Below are 26,082 nucleotides of genomic sequence, written 5' to 3'. Positions count from 1 at the left end.
TGCTGTGGGATGGTTTGTGTGGGCTGCTCTGTGCCTTTCCCTCTGCCCTTCTGCTGCCGCTTGCCTCTCGCCTGTTCTTTCTGCTCCAGCAGGACTCCTGCACACGCCGCAGGCTGTGGACTGCAGAGGAACCTCGCCCGTGCTGCCATGGAGCGCCTGCGGGCCAGAGCGCGTCCCCAGCAGTGTCCCCTTCCACAGGCCTCCTCGTGTGTCTTCTTCTGTGGCCCCTCCTGCGTCTGTCTCCCCATGCGTGACCCCCTGCCGTGCATCCCCACAGGTCTCCTCCTGCCCCAGCAGCTCCACACAGGCCGGAGCAGCAGTGACATGGGCTCCTCTGCTTGGTGGCAGCTCTGGTGCCAGCAGCTCCTCTGATGGGCAGCAGCTGTGGCGCGCAGCGTCGCGTGGTGAGGGGACTGGAACTGGCTGTGCTTGGCCCGGGGCGGCTCGCAGGCCGACCTCCACAGGGGGCCCCCCAGACCCAAAGCGCCGTGTGTGCCCGGTGCGTCCCTCAGCTTCCTCTTGTTGAGGACAGGGTGGGAGGCCACTGGAGCCAGTCCTGAGGGGAGAAGAGGGTAAAGGTATTTGTGGGGCACAGAGAAAGGCAGAAGGAGGGTTCTGGGTGTCAGCCGAGGGCAGACGGAGGGCTGTGGGCTGCACCAAACGGCACCTGTAGAGCTGCAAGCCACACCAGAGGGCAAACAGAGCGGCCTGGAAAGCACAAAAGGAGAAATGGAGGCCCTTGGGAGGCACCAAAATACCCTTTTGCAGCTGCTCATTTGTCCCGAAAGGCCCACGCCAGTCCTTAGGGCACATGGAAATGCAAACAGAGATGCCTTCAGGAGACAAGAGGAGAAGAGGAGAAGAGGAGAAGAGGAGAAGGGTTCCCCTGTGATAGATGAAAAGCTGGAGGGTGGTCCCTTGGCAGGACACCGAAGGGCCCAGTGAGGGCCCTGGGTGGCAACCCAAAGGCCCATCAGGAGGCCTTCAGGGGACGAGAGAATAAAGGCGCAGGACAAGGCGCAGCCTTCAACAGCAGCTGCAGATGGGGCTCCCGTAAGGCATGCGTGTGGCTTTACAGAGCTGCACCAGCCCCTGCAAGAGCCCGGCCACAAAGCTGTCTGAGCAAGGCAGGAACGTTGGCTGCTTTTCTGCCCTTTGAAACTGGCTCTTGGCCTGACCGAGCCTGCAGGAGGGAGACAATGAGGGAAAAGGTTGCCTGGAAAATACCCAGACACAGCGTGGCCTGGCACGAATAAATGAAGGCAGAGGCGAGGCGTTGGGAGCAAAGTCTTTATTCTGTGCCGGTGTTGCTGAAAACCAGGGAATAAAACCTCGCAACACTAATGTAGCGTTAAAAGGCAGCATTCTTTATTGCAGCGCTGGATGCACGGGGGATAATTCCACCCAACGTGCATACCCCATACCCCTTCCGTGCAGTTTACATAGATCAAAATATACATATTCATCTGATTACGCAAGCTCTTCCTTTCATAGTCAAATCAGTCCATTTCCATAGACTGCTCCCAGCTGCGCTTGCGCAGTGCCTCCTAGTGGTGGTCGTCGGGGGTCTCAAGATGAAGGCTCATCCTCTTCATCACAGTGTCCGCGGGTTGACCCCTCTTTCTGCACAAGCTCAGTCCTCTTCTGGCTCTTGTCCCTGCGGCACGGGTCGTCTTGCCCAGTTGTAGGCACCTGCTAGTTTTAATGAAAACTAACTTCTTTGGGGGGAGATGTATGACTTTTTGCTTCAGTTAATTCACACAATAGACAGGTCCCAGAAATGCACCTGCAACTCTTAGGTAACGCTATTTCTATTAAAAATCCCCCTCCACCATTATTGTTTAACATTAATGGTTACCTAGGGACTAAACCCTCTGTTCCCAGCCCTAATGAGCAGATGGGCAGGGCTGTACCAGGGACATAGCAGCATTGTTCGTGCTTTATGATTAACTAATTCCATCGCCTTGGTTACACCGCGGGGAGGTGCCCGGGGTGTCTGTGGCCCTGGAGCCGCACACCTCCTCAGGACACCCTCCACGAGGCTGCCAGCGACCGCCTATTTGCAGGACTTGGGCTGCCTGGGCTTCTGCTGGGAAACCTTCAAAGGCAGTGGTCTGCGCCGGGCTCCTGGCTGGGCAGGGGGCTTCCGACCCGCCGGAGGCACGGGCTGTCTTGGAATATGCGAGCCCGTGGAGGGGAGGGTGCCTGCAGTCCATCCTGGCCTGCGTACAGGCATGAAAGAAGTTGCTGCGGCTCCGGAGGTGTAATCGCGGGACCTGTGAAGGCGTGCTGTTGGCCGGCGAGCGTCTTGCTCAGCGCCTCGGGCGAGAGGCGGGAGGACGGTGCGTGAGCTCTCCTTTCTGAGTTGTCCTGCTTCTGCTGAAGGCGTGGCTGTTGCAGGGAGGCTGAGAGGTGGCAAGACCTTCGGTGGTGGAAGCTTCTGTGATTTTTTCTTGGATTGCCTTTCTACCTCTATCTTCTTCTTCACTTTCTGCACGACTGCCAGTCTCTTTTTCCCCCGGCGATGCACAGGAGAAGTGTGCAAAGGCTCTACCACTGTGGCGTTGGCAACCAAGCTGCTGCTGACCTCATGGGAAGCCCTCCTCAGGGCGCGGGCGGACTGATAGAGCCTCTTCACCCGCTCCAGTGCTTTTTGTGCCATGCTCTGAGACACCCGCTCCAGTGGCGGCTGTGCCACGCTCTGAGACTCCTCTTCCAGCTCCTGGTCTTCTGCCAGCGTAGGCTGCAGCGGTGCAGGCTGCGCGCTCTTAGGCGCTTCTTCTCCAGCACACTTGGGAGACAAAAATGACGAGAGGAGTTGATGAGTGAATGGAGCTGGTACAGCCAAGGGGCTCGTTGGCTCGAGCCGAGGCCGGTGCTGAGCAGACTGAGAGGAAGAGCCCGGGTGCCAACGCGCTGCCGCACAGCAGAGGCGGCCCCCAGCACCCACGCGGCTCCTACTCACCGGACTCCCTTCCACAGCGGACTGTTGAAAGCTGCTGCGGGTGCCTGGCTGTCTGTGCTTCGCCAGCTGCTGCTGCTGCTGCTGTTGGCCCTCGGCCTGCTGGAGGAGGCGTTGCTGCTTTCCAAGAGACTCCCGTCTTTCTGTCCGCTGCTTGGTGACAGCGAGGTGCCTGTTGAGAGAAAAGAAGGCAGCTGAGAAGGAGCCGCTCTGTCCGTCTTGCCCAGGCCATTTTCTGCTCAGCTGCTCCCGTCCTCCTACTCCGGCTTGCTTTGTTCCAGCAGTCCCCACAGCAGCTTCCAGCTGCCTGTCGAAGGCTCCAAGCAGAGACAGCACCAAGGGGTTTGCAGCCGGTGCCGGCTCCTGCCACCGCTGGGCTTCCTTTGTTTCCTGGAACAGGAGTCTCCAGGACTTCTCTCAGCGAGCACGGGCCCCCTTCAAGGGCAAGCGTTACTGGGCCTTTGCTTACCTCTGCCTCCTCTTCCTCTGTCCACCTGGCAAGCGCTTTCTTTCCTGCTGCAGCCGCCGCTCTAGCAGGGGAGGCACGTCAGTCCGTCCCGGCAGTGCGCAGCCACCATTTGATTTGTCCAGTTGTTCCTGAAACTTTTTCGGAAAGGCGACGCGGGTTGTGGCTTGCTGTTGCCCAGACAGGCGCTCAGGCCCCTGCGTGCTGAGGCATCCCGCGGGCCAAGGACAGCGCTCGGCTTCTGCAACCCGACAAGGGCAGAAGAGAAGTGCGACCCACGGGACTCGCCATGCTTGCGCGGGACTTTCCCGCCCGTGCCCACCCCTGCACCCTGTGCTAGCTCAGCTAGCAGCAGCACCCGGCCCAGCAGCACAGCCCTCAGCTCTTCTGCACCGACCGCCTGCCCAAGATGCTGCAAGTGAAGCCCCAGCCCTCGGCCCCGTGCCGCTGACAGGTGTCTACAGACACTGCGCTTTGCCTACCTGCTCTCGCATGGACATTTTCACTGCCTCCAGCTTCAGCGTGCTCAGATAGTGCCTGTAGTCATTGAACTCCTTCAAAGTGCAAACCACCTATGGAGAGACGAGGGGAGAAGTGCCCCAAGAACCGTCAAGCCAGCTACGTAGACTGCCTTCCCCAAAACAGCCCAAAGGCAGCGGGAGGGGAGCTGGTCCTCTGCACACCCTCCCCTGGCCTCCCCTGGCCTCCCCTGGCGTGCCCTCCGCGGTGCTGGGGCCCCTGACAGCCGCCAGGCAGGGCTGAGCGGTGCTCCTGAGCCCAGCGCCAGGCCTGGCACCGGCTGCCTCCTCAAGACCCGGGCAGCGCGGGGCAGCCTGAGAAGAGCAGGAGTGGCAAGTGGCAGACGGAGGCTGGCGCTACTTCTGCTGGCAGGGAAGCCAGCCCCACAGCCCTGGGCCCTCCGGCAGGAACAGGCGGCTGCCGCAAGCACTCTGGGAAGCCCGCTTGGTGAGGGCTGTTTGCATCAGCCCGCCGTCCAAACCTACTCACTCTGCTGTCCCCGGTGACGCGACCTTCTGTCTTCAGCCTGTGCAGGTGGTTCTTCCGTTGGTGGTAGGCCCGCAGATGCGGGTCATGCAGGCTGTTGTATTCCGTGCTCAGCAGGCGGCAGCATGGGTCTCCCAGATTGAAATAGCCAGAGGGCTGGTGAAGCTGTAAAAGAGATTTTCGAGAGCATGAAGGAGGCAGGAGAGAGCAGCAAAGAGGTGCCAAGCGGTTCTTGTGAAAAGGTCAAGGTAGTTGGAAGAGCAAGACGCTTGTCCTTCCTTCTGAAAGCACAGAGACCACCACAGGCAGGCTGCAGGGCCAGACCGGGTTGGGCTGCAGGAGAGAAGACAAACCCCACCAGCGAGCAGGCAGCTCAGGCCAGCGGAAGGAGCTGCAGACCTTGGCCCAAGAGAAATGAGCCTTCAGAGTGACAAGTTCAAGGCCGGCGGTTGAAACGCAGCAGAGGGATAATGCACTGACAGCAGTCTCCTCGGGGTTAGGCAGGCCCCAGGGCTGTGCCCACGAACCCTGCCTCCCGGAAGCGTCTGCCTTGGGAAAAACGCACTGCAAGCTGGAGTAGCAAGACGATGCTGCGTGCGTTCCCCGAGCGAAGAAGCCTCAGCTTTTGTGAACAGGCCGACAGGGCAAGCAGGAGAAGGTTGGAGTGTCCCTCAAGAGTACCCCAGAGCCTGGCTCAGCGTTGCTAGATGAGGCGGAAGGGCACATTGCCCGGCACCGGGACACACTGCTGCCGGCCACAGGCAGGGAGGGCCCCGGCCGCACGCTTGCGCGGTGCCCGAAAGCGGTCCAGAAAAAGGGCAAGTCCTCCTGCTTGTGCGCAGGCCAGGGAGCCAGGAGTTTCCCTCTGCTGCCCAGCGGTGCCAGACTGAAGGGCTGCAGGGCCCACTGTAGGGCAGCTGGCCACAGGGACTGCTCTGGATGACAGGGACTCCACAAATGAGGAGAGCTTTTCCAGCCCTTTCCCCTTCCTTTACCTTTTTCCCCAGCTTTGTCCTGCAGAAGACAAGCTTGGAGTTGGGCAGCACAGGGATCTTGAGCCCAAGGGGGAGGTCCAGCAGCCCAGTGCCTCCTTCCACCCACAGCTGTCTGCTGCTGCCGACCTGGAAAGAGACAGACAGTCCTGGGCACTGAGGCACTGTCTCCATCAGCCTCCCGCACGGCAGTCGCTGGAAAGGCTCTCGGAAGACTCCAGCCGAGGAGAGTGCCAAGAGCATCCCACTCAAAAGCTGCTCTCTGCTTCCTCGTCCGCGTGCCCACAACTCCCATCCCCCTCCTCAACCCAGATCCGCGTCCCACGTAAGCCGGGCTGGGCAGAGAGGCAGGACTCCCCCCAAACTCTCCCTGGACCGACCGCCTTTGGATTCCTGCCAGCTTGCTGGGCACATCCCGAGGCCCCAGCGCAGACTGGCGTGTCCCGGACTCCTGAGCTCAGCCCTCTCCATCGGCCCGTTGCTCACCTCTCCCTTCTGCCACGCGACTCTCAGCAGTGCGTCCACGTCTCGGACGCCAGCAGTAAGACGGTGCTTCATGGCTCCTCGCTCCATGCTGCTCTCCTGAAGCTGCCACCCTTGCACTGGCACCTCGCTCCAGAGGCACCCAGCTGCGGCCACTGCAGCCGGTCTGCCAGCGAGCAGCTATTATATAGCAGTCGGCCATTGTTGCATCATCACGTTGCTGTGCCACGGCACTGTTGTGTCGTCACGTTGCCGGTTTGCATCGTCTTGTTGCCACAGCACCGCGTCCCAGCTGCCCTGGGGCCCACCTGGAGCCCCGTCTGGACACGCGGGTGGGCCACCTGCTCTCGCTAAGCCTGCTTTGAGGAGGGGGCCTTGACAAGGTGCTCACCGGCTGCCCCTTAGAGTCGTACAATCATAGAATTGTTAAGGTGGGAAAGGACCTCAAAGGTCATCAAGTCCAACCGTCAACCCAAAACCACCAGGCCTACTAAACCACGTCCCCGAGTGCCACGTCCACGCATTTTTTGACCACCCCCGGGGGTGGTGACTCCACCACTTCCCTGGGCAGCCTGTTCCAGTGCCTTCAGAAAGAAATTTTTCCTGATAACCCTTCTAAAGCTCCCCCTGACGCAACATCCTTCTTCCTCCTAGTTCCGGTTTTTCCCGGCTTTGGACCTCAGATGGCAGGGCTGGAGCTGGGCTGCCCGCGGGCTGCTGCTGTGCTGCTGCACTGGCTTTGGGACACCCTTCTTAGACCATTTGCCTGTCCCAGGCAAAGCAGCTGCAACTTGGAGGACTGCATGGATCTAGATTTTGGGCCTGCTGCTCTCACTATCCAGTTCCTGATTGGCATCTTGGGAAACACGGAGGACAAAGGAAGGGCACAAGAAACCTCTCTCCATATCTTTCCTCAGGCACGTTCAGCCACGACCCCCTCGCTGTGCCCTGCTTGGTTTCCCCTGCGCTCGTCTCTGCTCTGCGTCACCTGCAGTCCCACCTCGTGCCTAACGGGAGGTGACGGGCGGCACGGGACTTTCTGCATTGCTGTGGGATGGTTTGTGTGGGCTGCTCTGTGCCTTTCCCTCTGCCCTTCTGCTGCCGCTTGCCTCTCGCCTGTTCTTTCTGCTCCAGCAGGACTCCTGCACACGCCGCAGGCTGTGGACTGCAGAGGAACCTCGCCCGTGCTGCCATGGAGCGCCTGCGGGCCAGAGCGCGTCCCCAGCAGTGTCCCCTTCCACAGGCCTCCTCGTGTGTCTTCTTCTGTGGCCCCTCCTGCGTCTGTCTCCCCATGCGTGACCCCCTGCCGTGCATCCCCACAGGTCTCCTCCTGCCCCAGCAGCTCCACACAGGCCGGAGCAGCAGTGACATGGGCTCCTCTGCTTGGTGGCAGCTCTGGTGCCAGCAGCTCCTCTGATGGGCAGCAGCTGTGGCGCGCAGCGTCGCGTGGTGAGGGGACTGGAACTGGCTGTGCTTGGCCCGGGGCGGCTCGCAGGCCGACCTCCACAGGGGGCCCCCCAGACCCAAAGCGCCGTGTGTGCCCGGTGCGTCCCTCAGCTTCCTCTTGTTGAGGACAGGGTGGGAGGCCACTGGAGCCAGTCCTGAGGGGAGAAGAGGGTAAAGGTATTTGTGGGGCACAGAGAAAGGCAGAAGGAGGGTTCTGGGTGTCAGCCGAGGGCAGACGGAGGGCTGTGGGCTGCACCAAACGGCACCTGTAGAGCTGCAAGCCGCACCAGAGGGCAAACAGAGCGGCCTGGAAAGCACAAAAGGAGAAATGGAGGCCCTTGGGAGGCACCAAAATACCCTTTTGCAGCTGCTCATTTGTCCCGAAAGGCCCACGCCAGTCCTTAGGGCACATGGAAAGGCAAACAGAGATGCCTTCAGGAGACAAGAGGAGAAGAGGAGAAGAGGAGAAGAGGAGAAGGGTTCCCCTGTGATAGATGAAAAGCTGGAGGGTGGTCCCTTGGCAGGACACCGAAGGGCCCAGTGAGGGCCCTGGGTGGCAACCCAAAGGCCCATCAGGAGGCCTTCAGGGGACGAGAGAATAAAGGCGCAGGACAAGGCGCAGCCTTCAACAGCAGCTGCAGATGGGGCTCCCGTAAGGCATGCGTGTGGCTTTACAGAGCTGCACCAGCCCCTGCAAGAGCCCGGCCACAAAGCTGTCTGAGCAAGGCAGGAACGTTGGCTGCTTTTCTGCCCTTTGAAACTGGCTCTTGGCCTGACCGAGCCTGCAGGAGGGAGACAATGAGGGAAAAGGTTGCCTGGAAAATACCCAGACACAGCGTGGCCTGGCACGAATAAATGAAGGCAGAGGCGAGGCGTTGGGAGCAAAGTCTTTATTCTGTGCCGGTGTTGCTGAAAACCAGGGAATAAAACCTCGCAACACTAATGTAGCGTTAAAAGGCAGCATTCTTTATTGCAGCGCTGGATGCACGGGGGATAATTCCACCCAACGTGCATACCCCATACCCCTTCCGTGCAGTTTACATAGATCAAAATATACATATTCATCTGATTACGCAAGCTCTTCCTTTCATAGTCAAATCAGTCCATTTCCATAGACTGCTCCCAGCTGCGCTTGCGCAGTGCCTCCTAGTGGTGGTCGTTGGGGGTCTCAAGATGAAGGCTCATCCTCTTCATCACAGTGTCCGCGGGTTGACCCCTCTTTCTGCACAAGCTCAGTCCTCTTCTGGCTCTTGTCCCTGCGGCACGGGTCGTCTTGCCCAGTTGTAGGCACCTGCTAGTTTTAATGAAAACTAACTTCTTTGGGGGGAGATGTATGACTTTTTGCTTCAGTTAATTCACACAATAGACAGGTCCCAGAAATGCACCTGCAACTCTTAGGTAACGCTATTTCTATTAAAAATCCCCCTCCACCATTATTGTTTAACATTAATGGTTACCTAGGGACTAAACCCTCTGTTCCCAGCCCTAATGAGCAGATGGGCAGGGCTGTACCAGGGACATAGCAGCATTGTTCGTGCTTTATGATTAACTAATTCCATCGCCTTGGTTACACCGCGGGGAGGTGCCCGGGGTGTCTGTGGCCCTGGAGCCGCACACCTCCTCAGGACACCCTCCACGAGGCTGCCAGCGACCGCCTATTTGCAGGACTTGGGCTGCCTGGGCTTCTGCTGGGAAACCTTCAAAGGCAGTGGTCTGCGCCGGGCTCCTGGCTGGGCAGGGGGCTTCCGACCCGCCGGAGGCACGGGCTGTCTTGGAATATGCGAGCCCGTGGAGGGGAGGGTGCCTGCAGTCCATCCTGGCCTGCGTACAGGCATGAAAGAAGTTGCTGCGGCTCCGGAGGTGTAATCGCGGGCCCTGTGAAGGCGTGCTGTTGGCCGGCGAGCGTCTTGCTCAGCGCCTCGGGCGAGAGGCGGGAGGACGGTGCGTGAGCTCTCCTTTCTGAGTTGTCCTGCTTCTGCTGAAGGCGTGGCTGTTGCAGGGAGGCTGAGAGGTGGCAAGACCTTCGGTGGTGGAAGCTTCTGTGATTTTTTCTTGGATTGCCTTTCTACCTCTATCTTCTTCTTCACTTTCTGCACGACTGCCAGTCTCTTTTTCCCCCGGCGATGCACAGGAGAAGTGTGCAAAGGCTCTACCACTGTGGCGTTGGCAACCAAGCTGCTGCTGACCTCGTGGGAAGCCCTCCTCAGGGCGCGGGCGGACTGATAGAGCCTCTTCACCCGCTCCAGTGCTTTTTGTGCCATGCTCTGAGACACCCGCTCCAGTGGCGGCTGTGCCACGCTCTGAGACTCCTCTTCCAGCTCCTGGTCTTCTGCCAGCGTAGGCTGCAGCAGTGCAGGCTGCGCGCTCTTAGGCGCTTCTTCTCCAGCACACTTGGGAGACAAAAATGACGAGAGGAGTTGATGAGTGAATGGAGCTGGTACAGCCAAGGGGCTCGTTGGCTCGAGCCAAGGCCGGTGCTGAGCAGACTGAGAGGAAGAGCCCGGGTGCCAACGCGCTGCCGCACAGCAGAGGCGGCCCCCAGCACCCACGCGGCTCCTACTCACCGGACTCCCTTCCACAGCGGACTGTTGAGAGCTGCTGCGGGTGCCTGGCTGTCTGTGCTTCGCCAGCTGCTGCTGCTGCTGCTGTTGGCCCTCGGCCTGCTGGAGGAGGCGTTGCTGCTTTCCAAGAGACTCCCGTCTTTCTGTCCGCTGCTTGGTGACAGCGAGGTGCCTGTTGAGAGAAAAGAAGGCAGCTGAGAAGGAGCCGCTCTGTCCGTCTTGCCCAGGCCATTTTCTGCTCAGCTGCTCCCATCCTCCTACTCCGGCTTGCTTTGTTCCAGCAGTCCCCACAGCAGCTTCCAGCTGCCTGTCGAAGGCTCCAAGCAGAGACAGCACCAAGGGGTTTGCAGCCGGTGCCGGCTCCTGCCACCGCTGGGCTTCCTTTGTTTCCTGGAAGAGGAGTCTCCAGGACTTCTCTCAGCGAGCACGGGACCCCTTCAAGGGCAAGCGTTACTGGGCCTTTGCTTACCTCTGCCTCCTCTTCCTCTGTCCACCTGGCAAGCGCTTTCTTTCCTGCTGCAGCCGCCGCTCTAGCAGGGGAGGCACGTCAGTCCGTCCCGGCAGTGCGCAGCCACCATTTGATTTGTCCAGTTGTTCCTGAAACTTTTTCGGAAAGGCGACAGCGGGTTGTGGCTTGCTGTTGCCCAGACAGGCGCTCAGGCCCCTGCGTGCTGAGGCATCCCGCGGGCCAAGGACAGCGCTCGGCTTCTGCAACCCGACAAGGGCAGAAGAGAAGTGCGACCCACGGGACTCGCCATGCTTGCGCGGGACTTTCCCGCCCGTGCCCACCCCTGCACCCTGCGCTAGCTCAGCTAGCAGCAGCACCCGGCCCAGCAGCACAGCCCTCAGCTCTTCTGCACCGACCGCCTGCCCAAGATGCTGCAAGTGAAGCCCCAGCCCTCGGCCCCGTGCCGCTGACAGGTGTCTACAGACACTGCGCTTTGCCTACCTGCTCTCGCATGGACATTTTCACTGCCTCCAGCTTCAGCGTGCTCAGATAGTGCCTGTAGTCATTGAACTCCTTCAAAGTGCAAACCACCTATGGAGAGACGAGGGGAGAAGTGCCCCAAGAACCGTCAAGCCAGCTACGTAGACTGCCTTCCCCAAAACAGCCCAAAGGCAGCGGGAGGGGAGCTGGTCCTCTGCACACCCTCCCCTGGCCTCCCCTGGCCTCCCCTGGCGTGCCCTCCGCGGTGCTGGGGCCCCTGACAGCCGCCAGGCAGGGCTGAGCGGTGCTCCTGAGCCCAGCGCCAGGCCTGGCACCGGCTGCCTCCTCAAGACCCGGGCAGCGCGGGGCAGCCTGAGAAGAGCAGGAGTGGCAAGTGGCAGACGGAGGCTGGCGCTACTTCTGCTGGCAGGGAAGCCAGCCCCACAGCCCTGGGCCCTCCGGCAGGAACAGGCGGCTGCCGCAAGCACTCTGGGAAGCCCGCTTGGTGAGGGCTGTTTGCATCAGCCCGCCGTCCAAAGCTACTCACTCTGCTGTCCCCGGTGACGCGACCTTCTGTCTTCAGCCTGTGCAGGTGGTTCTTCCGTTGGTGGTAGGCCCGCAGATGCGGGTCATGCAGGCTGTTGTATTCCGTGCTCAGCAGGCGGCAGCATGGGTCTCCCAGATTGAAATAGCCAGAGGGCTGGTGAAGCTGTAAAAGAGATTTTTGAGAGCATGAAGGAGGCAGGAGAGAGCAGCAAAGAGGTGCCAAGCGGTTCTTGTGAAAAGGTCAAGGTAGTTGGAAGAGCAAGACGCTTGTCCTTCCTTCTGAAAGCACAGAGACCACCACAGGCAGGCTGCAGGGCCAGACCGGGTTGGGCTGCAGGAGAGAAGACAAACCCCACCAGCGAGCAGGCAGCTCAGGCCAGCGGAAGGAGCTGCAGACCTTGGCCCAAGAGAAATGAGCCTTCAGAGTGACAAGTTCAAGGCCGGCGGTTGAAACGCAGCAGAGGGATAATGCACTGACAGCAGTCTCCTCGGGGTTAGGCAGGCCCCAGGGCTGTGCCCACGAACCCTGCCTCCCGGAAGCGTCTGCCTTGGGAAAAACGCACTGCAAGCTGGAGTAGCAAGACGATGCTGCGTGCGTTCCCCGAGCGAAGAAGCCTCAGCTTTTGTGAACAGGCCGACAGGGCAAGCAGGAGAAGGTTGGAGTGTCCCTCAAGAGTACCCCAGAGCCTGGCTCAGCGTTGCTAGATGAGGCGGAAGGGCACATTGCCCGGCACCGGGACACACTGCTGCCGGCCACAGGCAGGGAGGGCCCCGGCCGCACGCTTGCGCGGTGCCCGAAAGCGGTCCAGAAAAAGGGCAAGTCCTCCTGCTTGTGCGCAGGCCAGGGAGCCAGGAGTTTCCCTCTGCTGCCCAGCGGTGCCAGACTGAAGGGCTGCAGGGCCCACTGTAGGGCAGCTGGCCACAGGGACTGCTCTGGATGACAGGGACTCCACAAATGAGGAGAGCTTTTCCAGCCCTTTCCCCTTCCTTTACCTTTTTCCCCAGCTTTGTCCTGCAGAAGACAAGCTTGGAGTTGGGCAGCACAGGGATCTTGAGCCCAAGGGGGAGGTCCAGCAGCCCAGTGCCTCCTTCCACCCACAGCTGTCTGCTGCTGCCGACCTGGAAAGAGACAGACAGTCCTGGGCACTGAGGCACTGTCTCCATCAGCCTCCCGCACGGCAGTCGCTGGAAAGGCTCTCGGAAGACTCCAGCCGAGGAGAGTGCCAAGAGCATCCCACTCAAAAGCTGCTCTCTGCTTCCTCGTCCGCGTGCCCACAACTCCCATCCCCCTCCTCAACCCAGATCCGCGTCCCACGTAAGCCGGGCTGGGCAGAGAGGCAGGACTCCCCCCAAACTCTCCGTGGACCGATCGCCTTTGGATTCCTGCCAGCTCGCTGGGCACATCCCGAGGCCCCAGCGCAGACTGGCGTGTCCCGGACTCCTGAGCTCAGCCCTCTCCATCGGCCCGTTGCTCACCTCTCCCTTCTGCCACGCGACTCTCAGCAGTGCGTCCACGTCTCGGACGCCAGCAGTAAGACGGTGCTTCATGGCTCCTCGCTCCATGCTGCTCTCCTGAAGCTGCCACCCTTGCACTGGCACCTCGCTCCAGAGGCACCCAGCTGCGGCCACTGCAGCCGGTCTGCCAGCGAGCAGCTATTATATAGCAGTCGGCCATTGTTGCATCATCACGTTGCTGTGCCACGGCACTGTTGTGTCGTCACGTTGCCGGTTTGCATCGTCTTGTTGCCACAGCACCGCGTCCCAGCTGCCCTGGGGCCCACCTGGAGCCCCGTCTGGACACGCGGGTGGGCCACCTGCTCTCGCTAAGCCTGCTTTGAGGAGGGGGCCTTGACAAGGTGCTCACCGGCTGCCCCTTAGAGTCGTACAATCATAGAATTGTTAAGGTGGGAAAGGACCTCAAAGGTCATCAAGTCCAACCGTCAACCCAAAACCACCAGGCCTACTAAACCACGTCCCCGAGTGCCACGTCCACGCATTTTTTGACCACCCCGGTGGTGGTGACTCCACCACTTCCCTGGGCAGCCTGTTCCAGTGCCTTCAGAAAGAAATTTTTCCTGATAACCCTTCTAAAGCTCCCCCTGACGCAACATCCTTCTTCCTCCTAGTTCCGGTTTTTCCCGGCTTTGGACCTCAGATGGCAGGGCTGGAGCTGGGCTGCCCGCGGGCTGCTGCTCTGCTGCTGCACTGGCTTTGGGACACCCTTCTTAGACCATTTGCCTGTCCCAGGCAAAGCAGCTGCAACTTGGAGGACTGCATGGATCTAGATTTTGGGCCTGCTGCTCTCACTATCCAGTTCCTGATTGGCATCTTGGGAAACACGGAGGACAAAGGAAGGGCACAAGAAACCTCTCTCCATATCTTTCCTCAGGCACGTTCAGCCACGACCCCCTCGCTGTGCCCTGCTTGGTTTCCCCTGCGCTCGTCTCTGCTCTGCGTCACCTGCAGTCCCACCTCGTGCCTAACGGGAGGTGACGGGCGGCACGGGACTTTCTGCATTGCTGTGGGATGGTTTGTGTGGGCTGCTCTGTGCCTTTCCCTCTGCCCTTCTGCTGCCGCTTGCCTCTCGCCTGTTCTTTCTGCTCCAGCAGGACTCCTGCACACGCCGCAGGCTGTGGACTGCAGAGGAACCTCGCCCGTGCTGCCATGGAGCGCCTGCGGGCCAGAGCGCGTCCCCAGCAGTGTCCCCTTCCACAGGCCTCCTCGTGTGTCTTCTTCTGTGGCCCCTCCTGCGTCTGTCTCCCCATGCGTGACCCCCTGCCGTGCATCCCCACAGGTCTCCTCCTGCCCCAGCAGCTCCACACAGGCCGGAGCAGCAGTGACATGGGCTCCTCTGCTTGGTGGCAGCTCTGGTGCCAGCAGCTCCTCTGATGGGCAGCAGCTGTGGCGCGCAGCGTCGCGTGGTGAGGGGACTGGAACTGGCTGTGCTTGGCCCGGGGCGGCTCGCAGGCCGACCTCCACAGGGGGCCCCCCAGACCCAAAGCGCCGTGTGTGCCCGGTGCGTCCCTCAGCTTCCTCTTGTTGAGGACAGGGTGGGAGGCCACTGGAGCCAGTCCTGAGGGGAGAAGAGGGTAAAGGTATTTGTGGGGCACAGAGAAAGGCAGAAGGAGGGTTCTGGGTGTCAGCCGAGGGCAGACGGAGGGCTGTGGGCTGCACCAAACGGCACCTGTAGAGCTGCAAGCCGCACCAGAGGGCAAACAGAGCGGCCTGGAAAGCACAAAAGGAGAAATGGAGGCCCTTGGGAGGCACCAAAATACCCTTTTGCAGCTGCTCATTTGTCCCGAAAGGCCCACGCCAGTCCTTAGGGCACATGGAAAGGCAAACAGAGATGCCTTCAGGAGACAAGAGGAGAAGAGGAGAAGAGGAGAAGAGGAGAAGGGTTCCCCTGTGATAGATGAAAAGCTGGAGGGTGGTCCCTTGGCAGGACACCGAAGGGCCCAGTGAGGGCCCTGGGTGGCAACCCAAAGGCCCATCAGGAGGCCTTCAGGGGACGAGAGAATAAAGGCGCAGGACAAGGCGCAGCCTTCAACAGCAGCTGCAGATGGGGCTCCCGTAAGGCATGCGTGTGGCTTTACAGAGCTGCACCAGCCCCTGCAAGAGCCCGGCCACAAAGCTGTCTGAGCAAGGCAGGAACGTTGGCTGCTTTTCTGCCCTTTGAAACTGGCTCTTGGCCTGACCGAGCCTGCAGGAGGGAGACAATGAGGGAAAAGGTTGCCTGGAAAATACCCAGACACAGCGTGGCCTGGCACGAATAAATGAAGGCAGAGGCGAGGCGTTGGGAGCAAAGTCTTTATTCTGTGCCGGTGTTGCTGAAAACCAGGGAATAAAACCTCGCAACACTAATGTAGCGTTAAAAGGCAGCATTCTTTATTGCAGCGCTGGATGCACGGGGGATAATTCCACCCAACGTGCATACCCCATACCCCTTCCGTGCAGTTTACATAGATCAAAATATACATATTCATCTGATTACGCAAGCTCTTCCTTTCATAGTCAAATCAGTCCATTTCCATAGACTGCTCCCAGCTGCGCTTGCGCAGTGCCTCCTAGTGGTGGTCGTCGGGGGTCTCAAGATGAAGGCTCATCCTCTTCATCACAGTGTCCGCGGGTTGACCCCTCTTTCTGCACAAGCTCAGTCCTCTTCTGGCTCTTGTCCCTGCGGCACGGGTCGTCTTGCCCAGTTGTAGGCACCTGCTAGTTTTAATGAAAACTAACTTCTTTGGGGGGAGATGTATGACTTTTTGCTTCAGTTAATTCACACAATAGACAGGTCCCAGAAATGCACCTGCAACTCTTAGGTAACGCTATTTCTATTAAAAATCCCCCTCCACCATTATTGTTTAACATTAATGGTTACCTAGGGACTAAACCCTCTGTTCCCAGCCCTAATGAGCAGATGGGCAGGGCTGTACCAGGGACATAGCAGCATTGTTCGTGCTTTATGATTAACTAATTCCATCGCCTTGGTTACACCGCGGGGAGGTGCCTGGGGTGTCTGTGGCCCTGGAGCCGCACACCTCCTCAGGACACCCTCCACGAGGCTGCCAGCGACCGCCTATTTGCAGGACTTGGGCTGCCTGGGCTTCTGCTGGGAAACCTTCAAAGGCAGTGGTCTGCGCCGGGCTCCTGGCTGGGCAGGGGGCTTCCGACCCGCCGGAGGCACGGGCTGTCTTGGAATATGCGAGCCCGTGGAGGGGAGGGTGCCTGCAGTCCATCCTGGCCTGCGTACAGGCATGAAAGAAGTTGCTGCGGCTCCGGAGGTGTAATCGCGGGCCCTGTGAAGGCGTGCTGTTGGCCGGCGAGTGTCTTGCTCAGCGCCTCGGGCGAGAGGCGGGAGGACGGTGCGTGAGCTCTCCTTTCTGAGTTGTCCTGCTTCTGCTGAAGGCGTGGCTGTTGCAGGGAGGCTGAGAGGTGGCAAGACCTTCGGTGGTGGAAGCTTCTGTGATTTTTTCTTGGATTGCCTTTCTACCTCTATCTTCTTCTTCACTTTCTGCACGACTGCCAGTCTCTTTTTCCCCCGGCGATGCACAGGAGAAGTGTGCAAAGGCTCTACCACTGTGGCGTTGGCAACCAAGCTGCTGCTGACCTCGTGGGAAGCCCTCCTCAGGGCGCGGGCGGACTGATAGAGCCTCTTCACCCGCTCCAGTGCTTTTTGTGCCATGCTCTGAGACACCCGCTCCAGTGGCGGCTGTGCCACGCTCTGAGACTCCTCTTCCAGCTCCTGGTCTTCTGCCAGCGTAGGCTGCAGCAGTGCAGGCTGCGCGCTCTTAGGCGCTTCTTCTCCAGCACACTTGGGAGACAAAAATGACGAGAGGAGTTGATGAGTGAATGGAGCTGGTACAGCCAAGGGGCTCGTTGGCTCGAGCCAAGGCCGGTGCTGAGCAGACTGAGAGGAAGAGCCCGGGTGCCAACGCGCTGCCGCACAGCAGAGGCGGCCCCCAGCACCCACGCGGCTCCTACTCACCGGACTCCCTTCCACAGCGGACTGTTGAGAGCTGCTGCGGGTGCCTGGCTGTCTGTGCTTCGCCAGCTGCTGCTGCTGCTGCTGTTGGCCCTCGGCCTGCTGGAGGAGGCGTTGCTGCTTTCCAAGAGACTCCCGTCTTTCTGTCCGCTGTTTGGTGACAGCGAGGTGCCTGTTGAGAGAAAAGAAGGCAGCTGAGAAGGAGCCGCTCTGTCCGTCTTGCCCAGGCCATTTTCTGCTCAGCTGCTCCCATCCTCCTACTCCGGCTTGCTTTGTTCCAGCAGTCCCCACAGCAGCTTCCAGCTGCCTGTCGAAGGCTCCAAGCAGAGACAGCACCAAGGGGTTTGCAGCCGGTGCCGGCTCCTGCCACCGCTGGGCTTCCTTTGTTTCCTGGAAGAGGAGTCTCCAGGACTTCTCTCAGCGAGCACGGGACCCCTTCAAGGGCAAGCGTTACTGGGCCTTTGCTTACCTCTGCCTCCTCTTCCTCTGTCCACCTGGCAAGCGCTTTCTTTCCTGCTGCAGCCGCCGCTCTAGCAGGGGAGGCACGTCAGTCCGTCCCGGCAGTGCGCAGCCACCATTCGATTTGTCCAGTTGTTCCTGAAACTTTTTCGGAAAGGCGACAGCGGGTTGTGGCTTGCTGTTGCCCAGACAGGCGCTCAGGCCCCTGCGTGCTGAGGCATCCCGCGGGCCAAGGACAGCGCTCGGCTTCTGCAACCCGACAAGGGCAGAAGAGAAGTGCGACCCACGGGACTCGCCATGCTTGCGCGGGACTTTCCCGCCCGTGCCCACCCCTGCACCCTGCGCTAGCTCAGCTAGCAGCAGCACCCGGCCCAGCAGCACAGCCCTCAGCACTTCTGCACCGACCGCCTGCCCAAGATGCTGCAAGTGAAGCCCCAGCCCTCGGCCCCGTGCCGCTGACAGGTGTCTACAGACACTGCGCTTTGCCTACCTGCTCTCGCATGGACATTTTCACTGCCTCCAGCTTCAGCGTGCTCAGATAGTGCCTGTAGTCATTGAACTCCTTCAAAGTGCAAACCACCTATGGAGAGACGAGGGGAGAAGTGCCCCAAGAACCGTCAAGCCAGCTACGTAGACTGCCTTCCCCAAAACAGCCCAAAGGCAGCGGGAGGGGAGCTGGTCCTCTGCACACCCTCCCCTGGCCTCCCCTGGCCTCCCCTGGCGTGCCCTCCGCGGTGCTGGGGCCCCTGACAGCCGCCAGGCAGGGCTGAGCGGTGCTCCTGAGCCCAGCGCCAGGCCTGGCACCGGCTGCCTCCTCAAGACCCGGGCAGCGCGGGGCAGCCTGAGAAGAGCAGGAGTGGCAAGTGGCAGACGGAGGCTGGCGCTACTTCTGCTGGCAGGGAAGCCAGCCCCACAGCCCTGGGCCCTCCGGCAGGAACAGGCGGCTGCCGCAAGCACTCTGGGAAGCCCGCTTGGTGAGGGCTGTTTGCATCAGCCCGCCGTCCAAACCTACTCACTCTGCTGTCCCCGGTGACGCGACCTTCTGTCTTCAGCCTGTGCAGGTGGTTCTTCCGTTGGTGGTAGGCCCGCAGATGCGGGTCATGCAGGCTGTTGTATTCCGTGCTCAGCAGGCGGCAGCATGGGTCTCCCAGATTGAAATAGCCAGAGGGCTGGTGAAGCTGTAAAAGAGATTTTCGAGAGCATGAAGGAGGCAGGAGAGAGCAGCAAAGAGGTGCCAAGCGGTTCTTGTGAAAAGGTCAAGGTAGTTGGAAGAGCAATACGCTTGTCCTTCCTTCTGAAAGCACAGAGACCACCACAGGCAGACTGCAGGGCCAGACCGGGTTGGGCTGCAGGAGAGAAGACAAACCCCACCAGCGAGCAGGCAGCTCAGGCCAGCGGGAGGAGCTGCAGACCTTGGCCCAAGAGAAATGAGCCTTCAGAGTGACAAGTTCAAGGCCGGCGGTTGAAACGCAGCAGAGGGATAATGCACTGACAGCAGTCTCCTCGGGGTTAGGCAGGCCCCAGGGCTGTGCCCACGAACCCTGCCTCCCGGAAGCGTCTGCCTTGGGAAAAACGCACTGCAAGCTGGAGTAGCAAGACGATGCTGCGTGCGTTCCCCGAGCGAAGAAGCCTCAGCTTTTGTGAACAGGCCGACAGGGCAAGCAGGAGAAGGTTGGAGTGTCCCTCAAGAGTACCCCAGAGCCTGGCTCAGCGTTGCTAGATGAGGCGGAAGGGCACATTGCCCGGCACCGGGACACACTGCTGCCGGCCACAGGCAGGGAGGGCCCCGGCCGCACGCTTGCGCGGTGCCCGAAAGCGGTCCAGAAAAAGGGCAAGTCCTCCTGCTTGTGCGCAGGCCAGGGAGCCAGGAGTTTCCCTCTGCTGCCCAGCGGTGCCAGACTGAAGGGCTGCAGGGCCCACTGTAGGGCAGCTGGCCACAGGGACTGCTCTGGATGACAGGGACTCCACAAATGAGGAGAGCTTTTCCAGCCCTTTCCCCTTCCTTTACCTTTTTCCCCAGCTTTGTCCTGCAGAAGACAAGCTTGGAGTTGGGCAGCACAGGGATCTTGAGCCCAAGGGGGAGGTCCAGCAGCCCAGTGCCTCCTTCCACCCACAGCTGTCTGCTGCTGCCGACCTGGAAAGAGACAGACAGTCCTGGGCACTGAGGCACTGTCTCCATCAGCCTCCCGCACGGCAGTCGCTGGAAAGGCTCTCGGAAGACTCCAGCCGAGGAGAGTGCCAAGAGCATCCCACTCAAAAGCTGCTCTCTGCTTCCTCGTCCGCGTGCCCACAACTCCCATCCCCCTCCTCAACCCAGATCCGCGTCCCACGTAAGCCGGGCTGGGCAGAGAGGCAGGACTCCCCCCAAACTCTCCCTGGACCGGTCGCCTTTGGATTCCTGCCAGCTCGCTGGGCACATCCCGAGGCCCCAGCGCAGATTGGCGTGTCCCGGACTCCTGAGCTCAGCCCTCTCCATCGGCCCGTTGCTCACCTCTCCCTTCTGCCACGCGACTCTCAGCAGTGCGTCCACGTCTCGGACGCCAGCAGTAAGACGGTGCTTCATGGCTCCTCGCTCCATGCTGCTCTCCTGAAGCTGCCACCCTTGCACTGGCACCTCGCTCCAGAGGCACCCAGCTGCGGCCACTGCAGCCGGTCTGCCAGCGAGCAGCTATTATATAGCAGTCGGCCATTGTTGCATCATCACGTTGCTGTGCCACGGCACTGTTGTGTCGTCACGTTGCCGGTTTGCATCGTCTTGTTGCCACAGCACCGCGTCCCAGCTGCCCTGGGGCCCACCTGGAGCCCCGTCTGGACACGCAGGTGGGCCACCTGCTCTCGCTAAGCCTGCTTTGAGGAGGGGGCCTTGACAAGGTGCTCACCGGCTGCCCCTTAGAGTCGTACAATCATAGAATTGTTAAGGTGGGAAAGGACCTCAAAGGTCATCAAGTCCAACCGTCAACCCAAAACCACCAGGCCTACTAAACCACGTCCCCGAGTGCCACGTCCACGCATTTTTTGACCACCCCCGGGGGTGGTGACTCCACCACTTCCCTGGGCAGCCTGTTCCAGTGCCTTCAGAAAGAAATTTTTCCTGATAACCCTTCTAAAGCTCCCCCTGACGCAACATCCTTCTTCCTCCTAGTTCCGGTTTTTCCCGGCTTTGGACCTCAGATGGCAGGGCTGGAGCTGGGCTGCCCGCGGGCTGCTGCTGTGCTGCTGCACTGGCTTTGGGACACCCTTCTTAGACCATTTGCCTGTCCCAGGCAAAGCAGCTGCAACTTGGAGGACTGCATGGATCTAGATTTTGGGCCTGCTGCTCTCACTATCCAGTTCCTGATTGGCATCTTGGGAAACACGGAGGACAAAGGAAGGGCACAAGAAACCTCTCTCCATATCTTTCCTCAGGCACGTTCAGCCACGACCCCCTCGCTGTGCCCTGCTTGGTTTCCCCTGCGCTCGTCTCTGCTCTGCGTCACCTGCAGTCCCACCTCGTGCCTAACGGGAGGTGACGGGCAGCACGGGACTTTCTGCATTGCTGTGGGATGGTTTGTGTGGGCTGCTCTGTGCCTTTCCCTCTGCCCTTCTGCTGCCGCTTGCCTCTCGCCTGTTCTTTCTGCTCCAGCAGGACTCCTGCACACGCCGCAGGCTGTGGACTGCAGAGGAACCTCGCCCGTGCTGCCATGGAGCGCCTGCGGGCCAGAGCGCGTCCCCAGCAGTGTCCCCTTCCACAGGCCTCCTCGTGTGTCTTCTTCTGTGGCCCCTCCTGCGTCTGTCTCCCCATGCGTGACCCCCTGCCGTGCATCCCCACAGGTCTCCTCCTGCCCCAGCAGCTCCACACAGGCCGGAGCAGCAGTGACATGGGCTCCTCTGCTTGGTGGCAGCTCTGGTGCCAGCAGTTCCTCTGATGGGCAGCAGCTGTGGCGCGCAGCGTCGCGTGGTGAGGGGACTGGAACTGGCTGTGCTTGGCCCGGGGCGGCTCGCAGGCCGACCTCCACAGGGGGCCCCCCAGACCCAAAGCGCCGTGTGTGCCCGGTGCGTCCCTCAGCTTCCTCTTGTTGAGGACAGGGTGGGAGGCCACTGGAGCCAGTCCTGAGGGGAGAAGAGGGTAAAGGTATTTGTGGGGCACAGAGAAAGGCAGAAGGAGGGTTCTGGGTGTCAGCCGAGGGCAGACGGAGGGCTGTGGGCTGCACCAAACGGCACCTGTAGAGCTGCAAGCCGCACCAGAGGGCAAACAGAGCGGCCTGGAAAGCACAAAAGGAGAAATGGAGGCCCTTGGGAGGCACCAAAATACCCTTTTGCAGCTGCTCATTTGTCCCGAAAGGCCCACGCCAGTCCTTAGGGCACATGGAAAGGCAAACAGAGATGCCTTCAGGAGACAAGAGGAGAAGAGGAGAAGAGGAGAAGAGGAGAAGGGTTCCCCTGTGATAGATGAAAAGCTGGAGGGTGGTCCCTTGGCAGGACACCGAAGGGCCCAGTGAGGGCCCTGGGTGGCAACCCAAAGGCCCATCAGGAGGCCTTCAGGGGACGAGAGAATAAAGGCGCAGGACAAGGCGCAGCCTTCAACAGCAGCTGCAGATGGGGCTCCCATAAGGCATGCGTGTGGCTTTACAGAGCTGCACCAGCCCCTGCAAGAGCCCGGCCACAAAGCTGTCTGAGCAAGGCAGGAACGTTGGCTGCTTTTCTGCCCTTTGAAACTGGCTCTTGGCCTGACCGAGCCTGCAGGAGGGAGACAATGAGGGAAAAGGTTGCCTGGAAAATACCCAGACACAGCGTGGCCTGGCACGAATAAATGAAGGCAGAGGCGAGGCGTTGGGAGCAAAGTCTTTATTCTGTGCCGGTGTTGCTGAAAACCAGGGAATAAAACCTCGCAACACTAATGTAGCGTTAAAAGGCAGCATTCTTTATTGCAGCGCTGGATGCACGGGGGATAATTCCACCCAACGTGCATACCCCATACCCCTTCCGTGCAGTTTACATAGATCAAAATATACATATTCATCTGATTACGCAAGCTCTTCCTTTCATAGTCAAATCAGTCCATTTCCATAGACTGCTCCCAGCTGCGCTTGCGCAGTGCCTCCTAGTGGTGGTCGTCGGGGGTCTCAAGATGAAGGCTCATCCTCTTCATCACAGTGTCCGCGGGTTGACCCCTCTTTCTGCACAAGCTCAGTCCTCTTCTGGCTCTTGTCCCTGCGGCACGGGTCGTCTTGCCCAGTTGTAGGCACCTGCTAGTTTTAATGAAAACTAACTTCTTTGGGGGGAGATGTATGACTTTTTGCTTCAGTTAATTCACACAATAGACAGGTCCCAGAAATGCACCTGCAACTCTTAGGTAACGCTATTTCTATTAAAAATCCCCCTCCACCATTATTGTTTAACATTAATGGTTACCTAGGGACTAAACCCTCTGTTCCCAGCCCTAATGAGCAGATGGGCAGGGCTGTACCAGGGACATAGCAGCATTGTTCGTGCTTTATGATTAACTAATTCCATCGCCTTGGTTACACCGCGGGGAGGTGCCCGGGGTGTCTGTGGCCCTGGAGCCGCACACCTCCTCAGGACACCCTCCACGAGGCTGCCAGCGACCGCCTATTTGCAGGACTTGGGCTGCCTGGGCTTCTGCTGGGAAACCTTCAAAGGCAGTGGTCTGCGCCGGGCTCCTGGCTGGGCAGGGGGCTTCCGACCCGCCGGAGGCACGGGCTGTCTTGGAATATGCGAGCCCGTGGAGGGGAGGGTGCCTGCAGTCCATCCTGGCCTGCGTACAGGCATGAAAGAAGTTGCTGCGGCTCCGGAGGTGTAATCGCGGGACCTGTGAAGGCGTGCTGTTGGCCGGCGAGCGTCTTGCTCAGCGCCTCGGGCGAGAGGCGGGAGGACGGTGCGTGAGCTCTCCTTTCTGAGTTGTCCTGCTTCTGCTGAAGGCGTGGCTGTTGCAGGGAGGCTGAGAGGTGGCAAGACCTTCGGTGGTGGAAGCTTCTGTGATTTTTTCTTGGATTGCCTTTCTACCTCTATCTTCTTCTTCACTTTCTGCACGACTGCCAGTCTCTTTTTCCCCCGGCGATGCACAGGAGAAGTGTGCAAAGGCTCTACCACTGTGGCGTTGGCAACCAAGCTGCTGCTGACCTCGTGGGAAGCCCTCCTCAGGGCGCGGGCGGACTGATAGAGCCTCTTCACCCGCTCCAGTGCTTTTTGTGCCATGCTCTGAGACACCCGCTCCAGTGGCGGCTGTGCCACGCTCTGAGACTCCTCTTCCAGCTCCTGGTCTTCTGCCAGCGTAGGCTGCAGCGGTGCAGGCTGCGCGCTCTTAGGCGCTTCTTCTCCAGCACACTTGGGAGACAAAAATGACGAGAGGAGTTGATGAGTGAATGGAGCTGGTACAGCCAAGGGGCTCGTTGGCTCGAGCCGAGGCCGGTGCTGAGCAGACTGAGAGGAAGAGCCCGGGTGCCAACGCGCTGCCGCACAGCAGAGGCGGCCCCCAGCACCCATGCGTCTCCTACTCACCGGACTCCCTTCCACAGCGGACTGTTGAGAGCTGCTGCGGGTGCCTGGCTGTCTGTGCTTCGCCAGCTGCTGCTGCTGCTGCTGTTGGCCCTCGGCCTGCTGGAGGAGGCGTTGCTGCTTTCCAAGAGACTCCCGTCTTTCTGTCCGCTGCTTGGTGACAGCGAGGTGCCTGTTGAGAGAAAAGAAGGCAGCTGAGAAGGAGCCACTCTGTCCGTCTTGCCCAGGCCATTTTCTGCTCAGCTGCTCCCATCCTCCTACTCCGGCTTGCTTTGTTCCAGCAGTCCCCACAGCAGCTTCCAGCTGCCTGTCGAAGGCTCCAAGCAGAGACAGCACCAAGGGGTTTGCAGCCGGTGCCGGCTCCTGCCACCGCTGGGCTTCCTTTGTTTCCTGGAAGAGGAGTCTCCAGGACTTCTCTCAGCGAGCACGGGACCCCTTCAAGGGCAAGCGTTACTGGGCCTTTGCTTACCTCTGCCTCCTCTTCCTCTGTCCACCTGGCAAGCGCTTTCTTTCCTGCTGCAGCCGCCGCTCTAGCAGGGGAGGCACGTCAGTCCGTCCCGGCAGTGCGCAGCCACCATTCGATTTGTCCAGTTGTTCCTGAAACTTTTTCGGAAAGGCGACAGCGGGTTGTGGCTTGCTGTTGCCCAGACAGGCGCTCAGGCCCCTGCGTGCTGAGGCATCCCGCGGGCCAAGGACAGCGCTCGGCTTCTGCAACCTGACAAGGGCAGAAGAGAAGTGCGACCCACGGGACTCGCCATGCTTGCGCGGGACTTTCCCGCCCGTGCCCACCCCTGCACCCTGCGCTAGCTCAGCTAGCAGCAGCACCCGGCCCAGCAGCACAGCCCTCAGCTCTTCTGCACCGACCGCCTGCCCAAGATGCTGCAAGTGAAGCCCCAGCCCTCGGCCCCGTGCCGCTGACAGGTGTCTACAGACACTGCGCTTTGCCTACCTGCTCTCGCATGGACATTTTCACTGCCTCCAGCTTCAGCGTGCTCAGATAGTGCCTGTAGTCATTGAACTCCTTCAAAGTGCAAACCACCTATGGAGAGACGAGGGGAGAAGTGCCCCAAGAACCGTCAAGCCAGCTACGTAGACTGCCTTCCCCAAAACAGCCCAAAGGCAGCGGGAGGGGAGCTGGTCCTCTGCACACCCTCCCCTGGCCTCCCCTGGCCTCCCCTGGCGTGCCCTCCGCAGTGGTGGGGCCCCTGACAGCCGCCAGGCAGGGCTGAGCGGTGCTCCTGAGCCCAGCGCCAGGCCTGGCACCGGCTGCCTCCTCAAGACCCGGGCAGCGCGGGGCAGCCTGAGAAGAGCAGGAGTGGCAAGTGGCAGACGGAGGCTGGCGCTACTTCTGCTGGCAGGGAAGCCAGCCCCACAGCCCTGGGCCCTCCGGCAGGAACAGGCGGCTGCCGCAAGCACTCTGGGAAGCCCGCTTGGTGAGGGCTGTTTGCATCAGCCCGCCGTCCAAACCTACTCACTCTGCTGTCCCCGGTGACGCGACCTTCTGTCTTCAGCCTGTGCAGGTGGTTCTTCCGTTGGTGGTAGGCCCGCAGATGCGGGTCATGCAGGCTGTTGTATTCCGTGCTCAGCAGGCGGCAGCATGGGTCTCCCAGATTGAAATAGCCAGAGGGCTGGTGAAGCTGTAAAAGAGATTTTCGAGAGCATGAAGGAGGCAGGAGAGAGCAGCAAAGAGGTGCCAAGCGGTTCTTGTGAAAAGGTCAAGGTAGTTGGAAGAGCAATACGCTTGTCCTTCCTTCTGAAAGCACAGAGACCACCACAGGCAGACTGCAGGGCCAGACCGGGTTGGGCTGCAGGAGAGAAGACAAACCCCACCAGCGAGCAGGCAGCTCAGGCCAGCGGGAGGAGCTGCAGACCTTGGCCCAAGAGAAATGAGCCTTCAGAGTGACAAGTTCAAGGCCGGCGGTTGAAACGCAGCAGAGGGATAATGCACTGACAGCAGTCTCCTCGGGGTTAGGCAGGCCCCAGGGCTGTGCCCACGAACCCTGCCTCCCGGAAGCGTCTGCCTTGGGAAAAACGCACTGCAAGCTGGAGTAGCAAGACGATGCTGCGTGCGTTCCCCGAGCGAAGAAGCCTCAGCTTTTGTGAACAGGCCGACAGGGCAAGCAGGAGAAGGTTGGAGTGTCCCTCAAGAGTACCCCAGAGCCTGGCTCAGCGTTGCTAGATGAGGCGGAAGGGCACATTGCCCGGCACCGGGACACACTGCTGCCGGCCACAGGCAGGGAGGGCCCCGTCCGCACGCTTG

The 26,082-nt window shown here is 60.2% G+C and overlaps 1 protein-coding gene across 1 annotated transcript in view; it reads right to left on the bottom strand.

The window, feature by feature from the left end:
- Positions 1-10,359: 10,359 nt before the first annotated feature.
- Positions 10,360-26,082, bottom strand: part of LOC142365324 (fibrous sheath-interacting protein 2-like) — a 24,108-nt gene continuing 8,385 nt past the window's right edge. Inside the window, exons 3-5 of the mRNA XM_075446055.1 lie at positions 11,391-11,552; positions 10,865-10,954; positions 10,360-10,518 (exon numbers count right to left, since the gene is read on the bottom strand). Coding sequence (XP_075302170.1) covers positions 10,381-10,518; positions 10,865-10,954; positions 11,391-11,552 — 390 coding nt within the window. The 3' untranslated portion in view covers positions 10,360-10,380. The remainder of the gene's footprint in view (positions 10,519-10,864; positions 10,955-11,390; positions 11,553-26,082) is intronic.

Source organism: Opisthocomus hoazin, chromosome 36 (genome assembly GCF_030867145.1).
Source record: "Opisthocomus hoazin isolate bOpiHoa1 chromosome 36, bOpiHoa1.hap1, whole genome shotgun sequence".
NCBI lineage: Eukaryota > Metazoa > Chordata > Aves > Opisthocomiformes > Opisthocomidae > Opisthocomus > Opisthocomus hoazin.
This window is presented reverse-complemented; position numbering and strand designations above follow the sequence as displayed.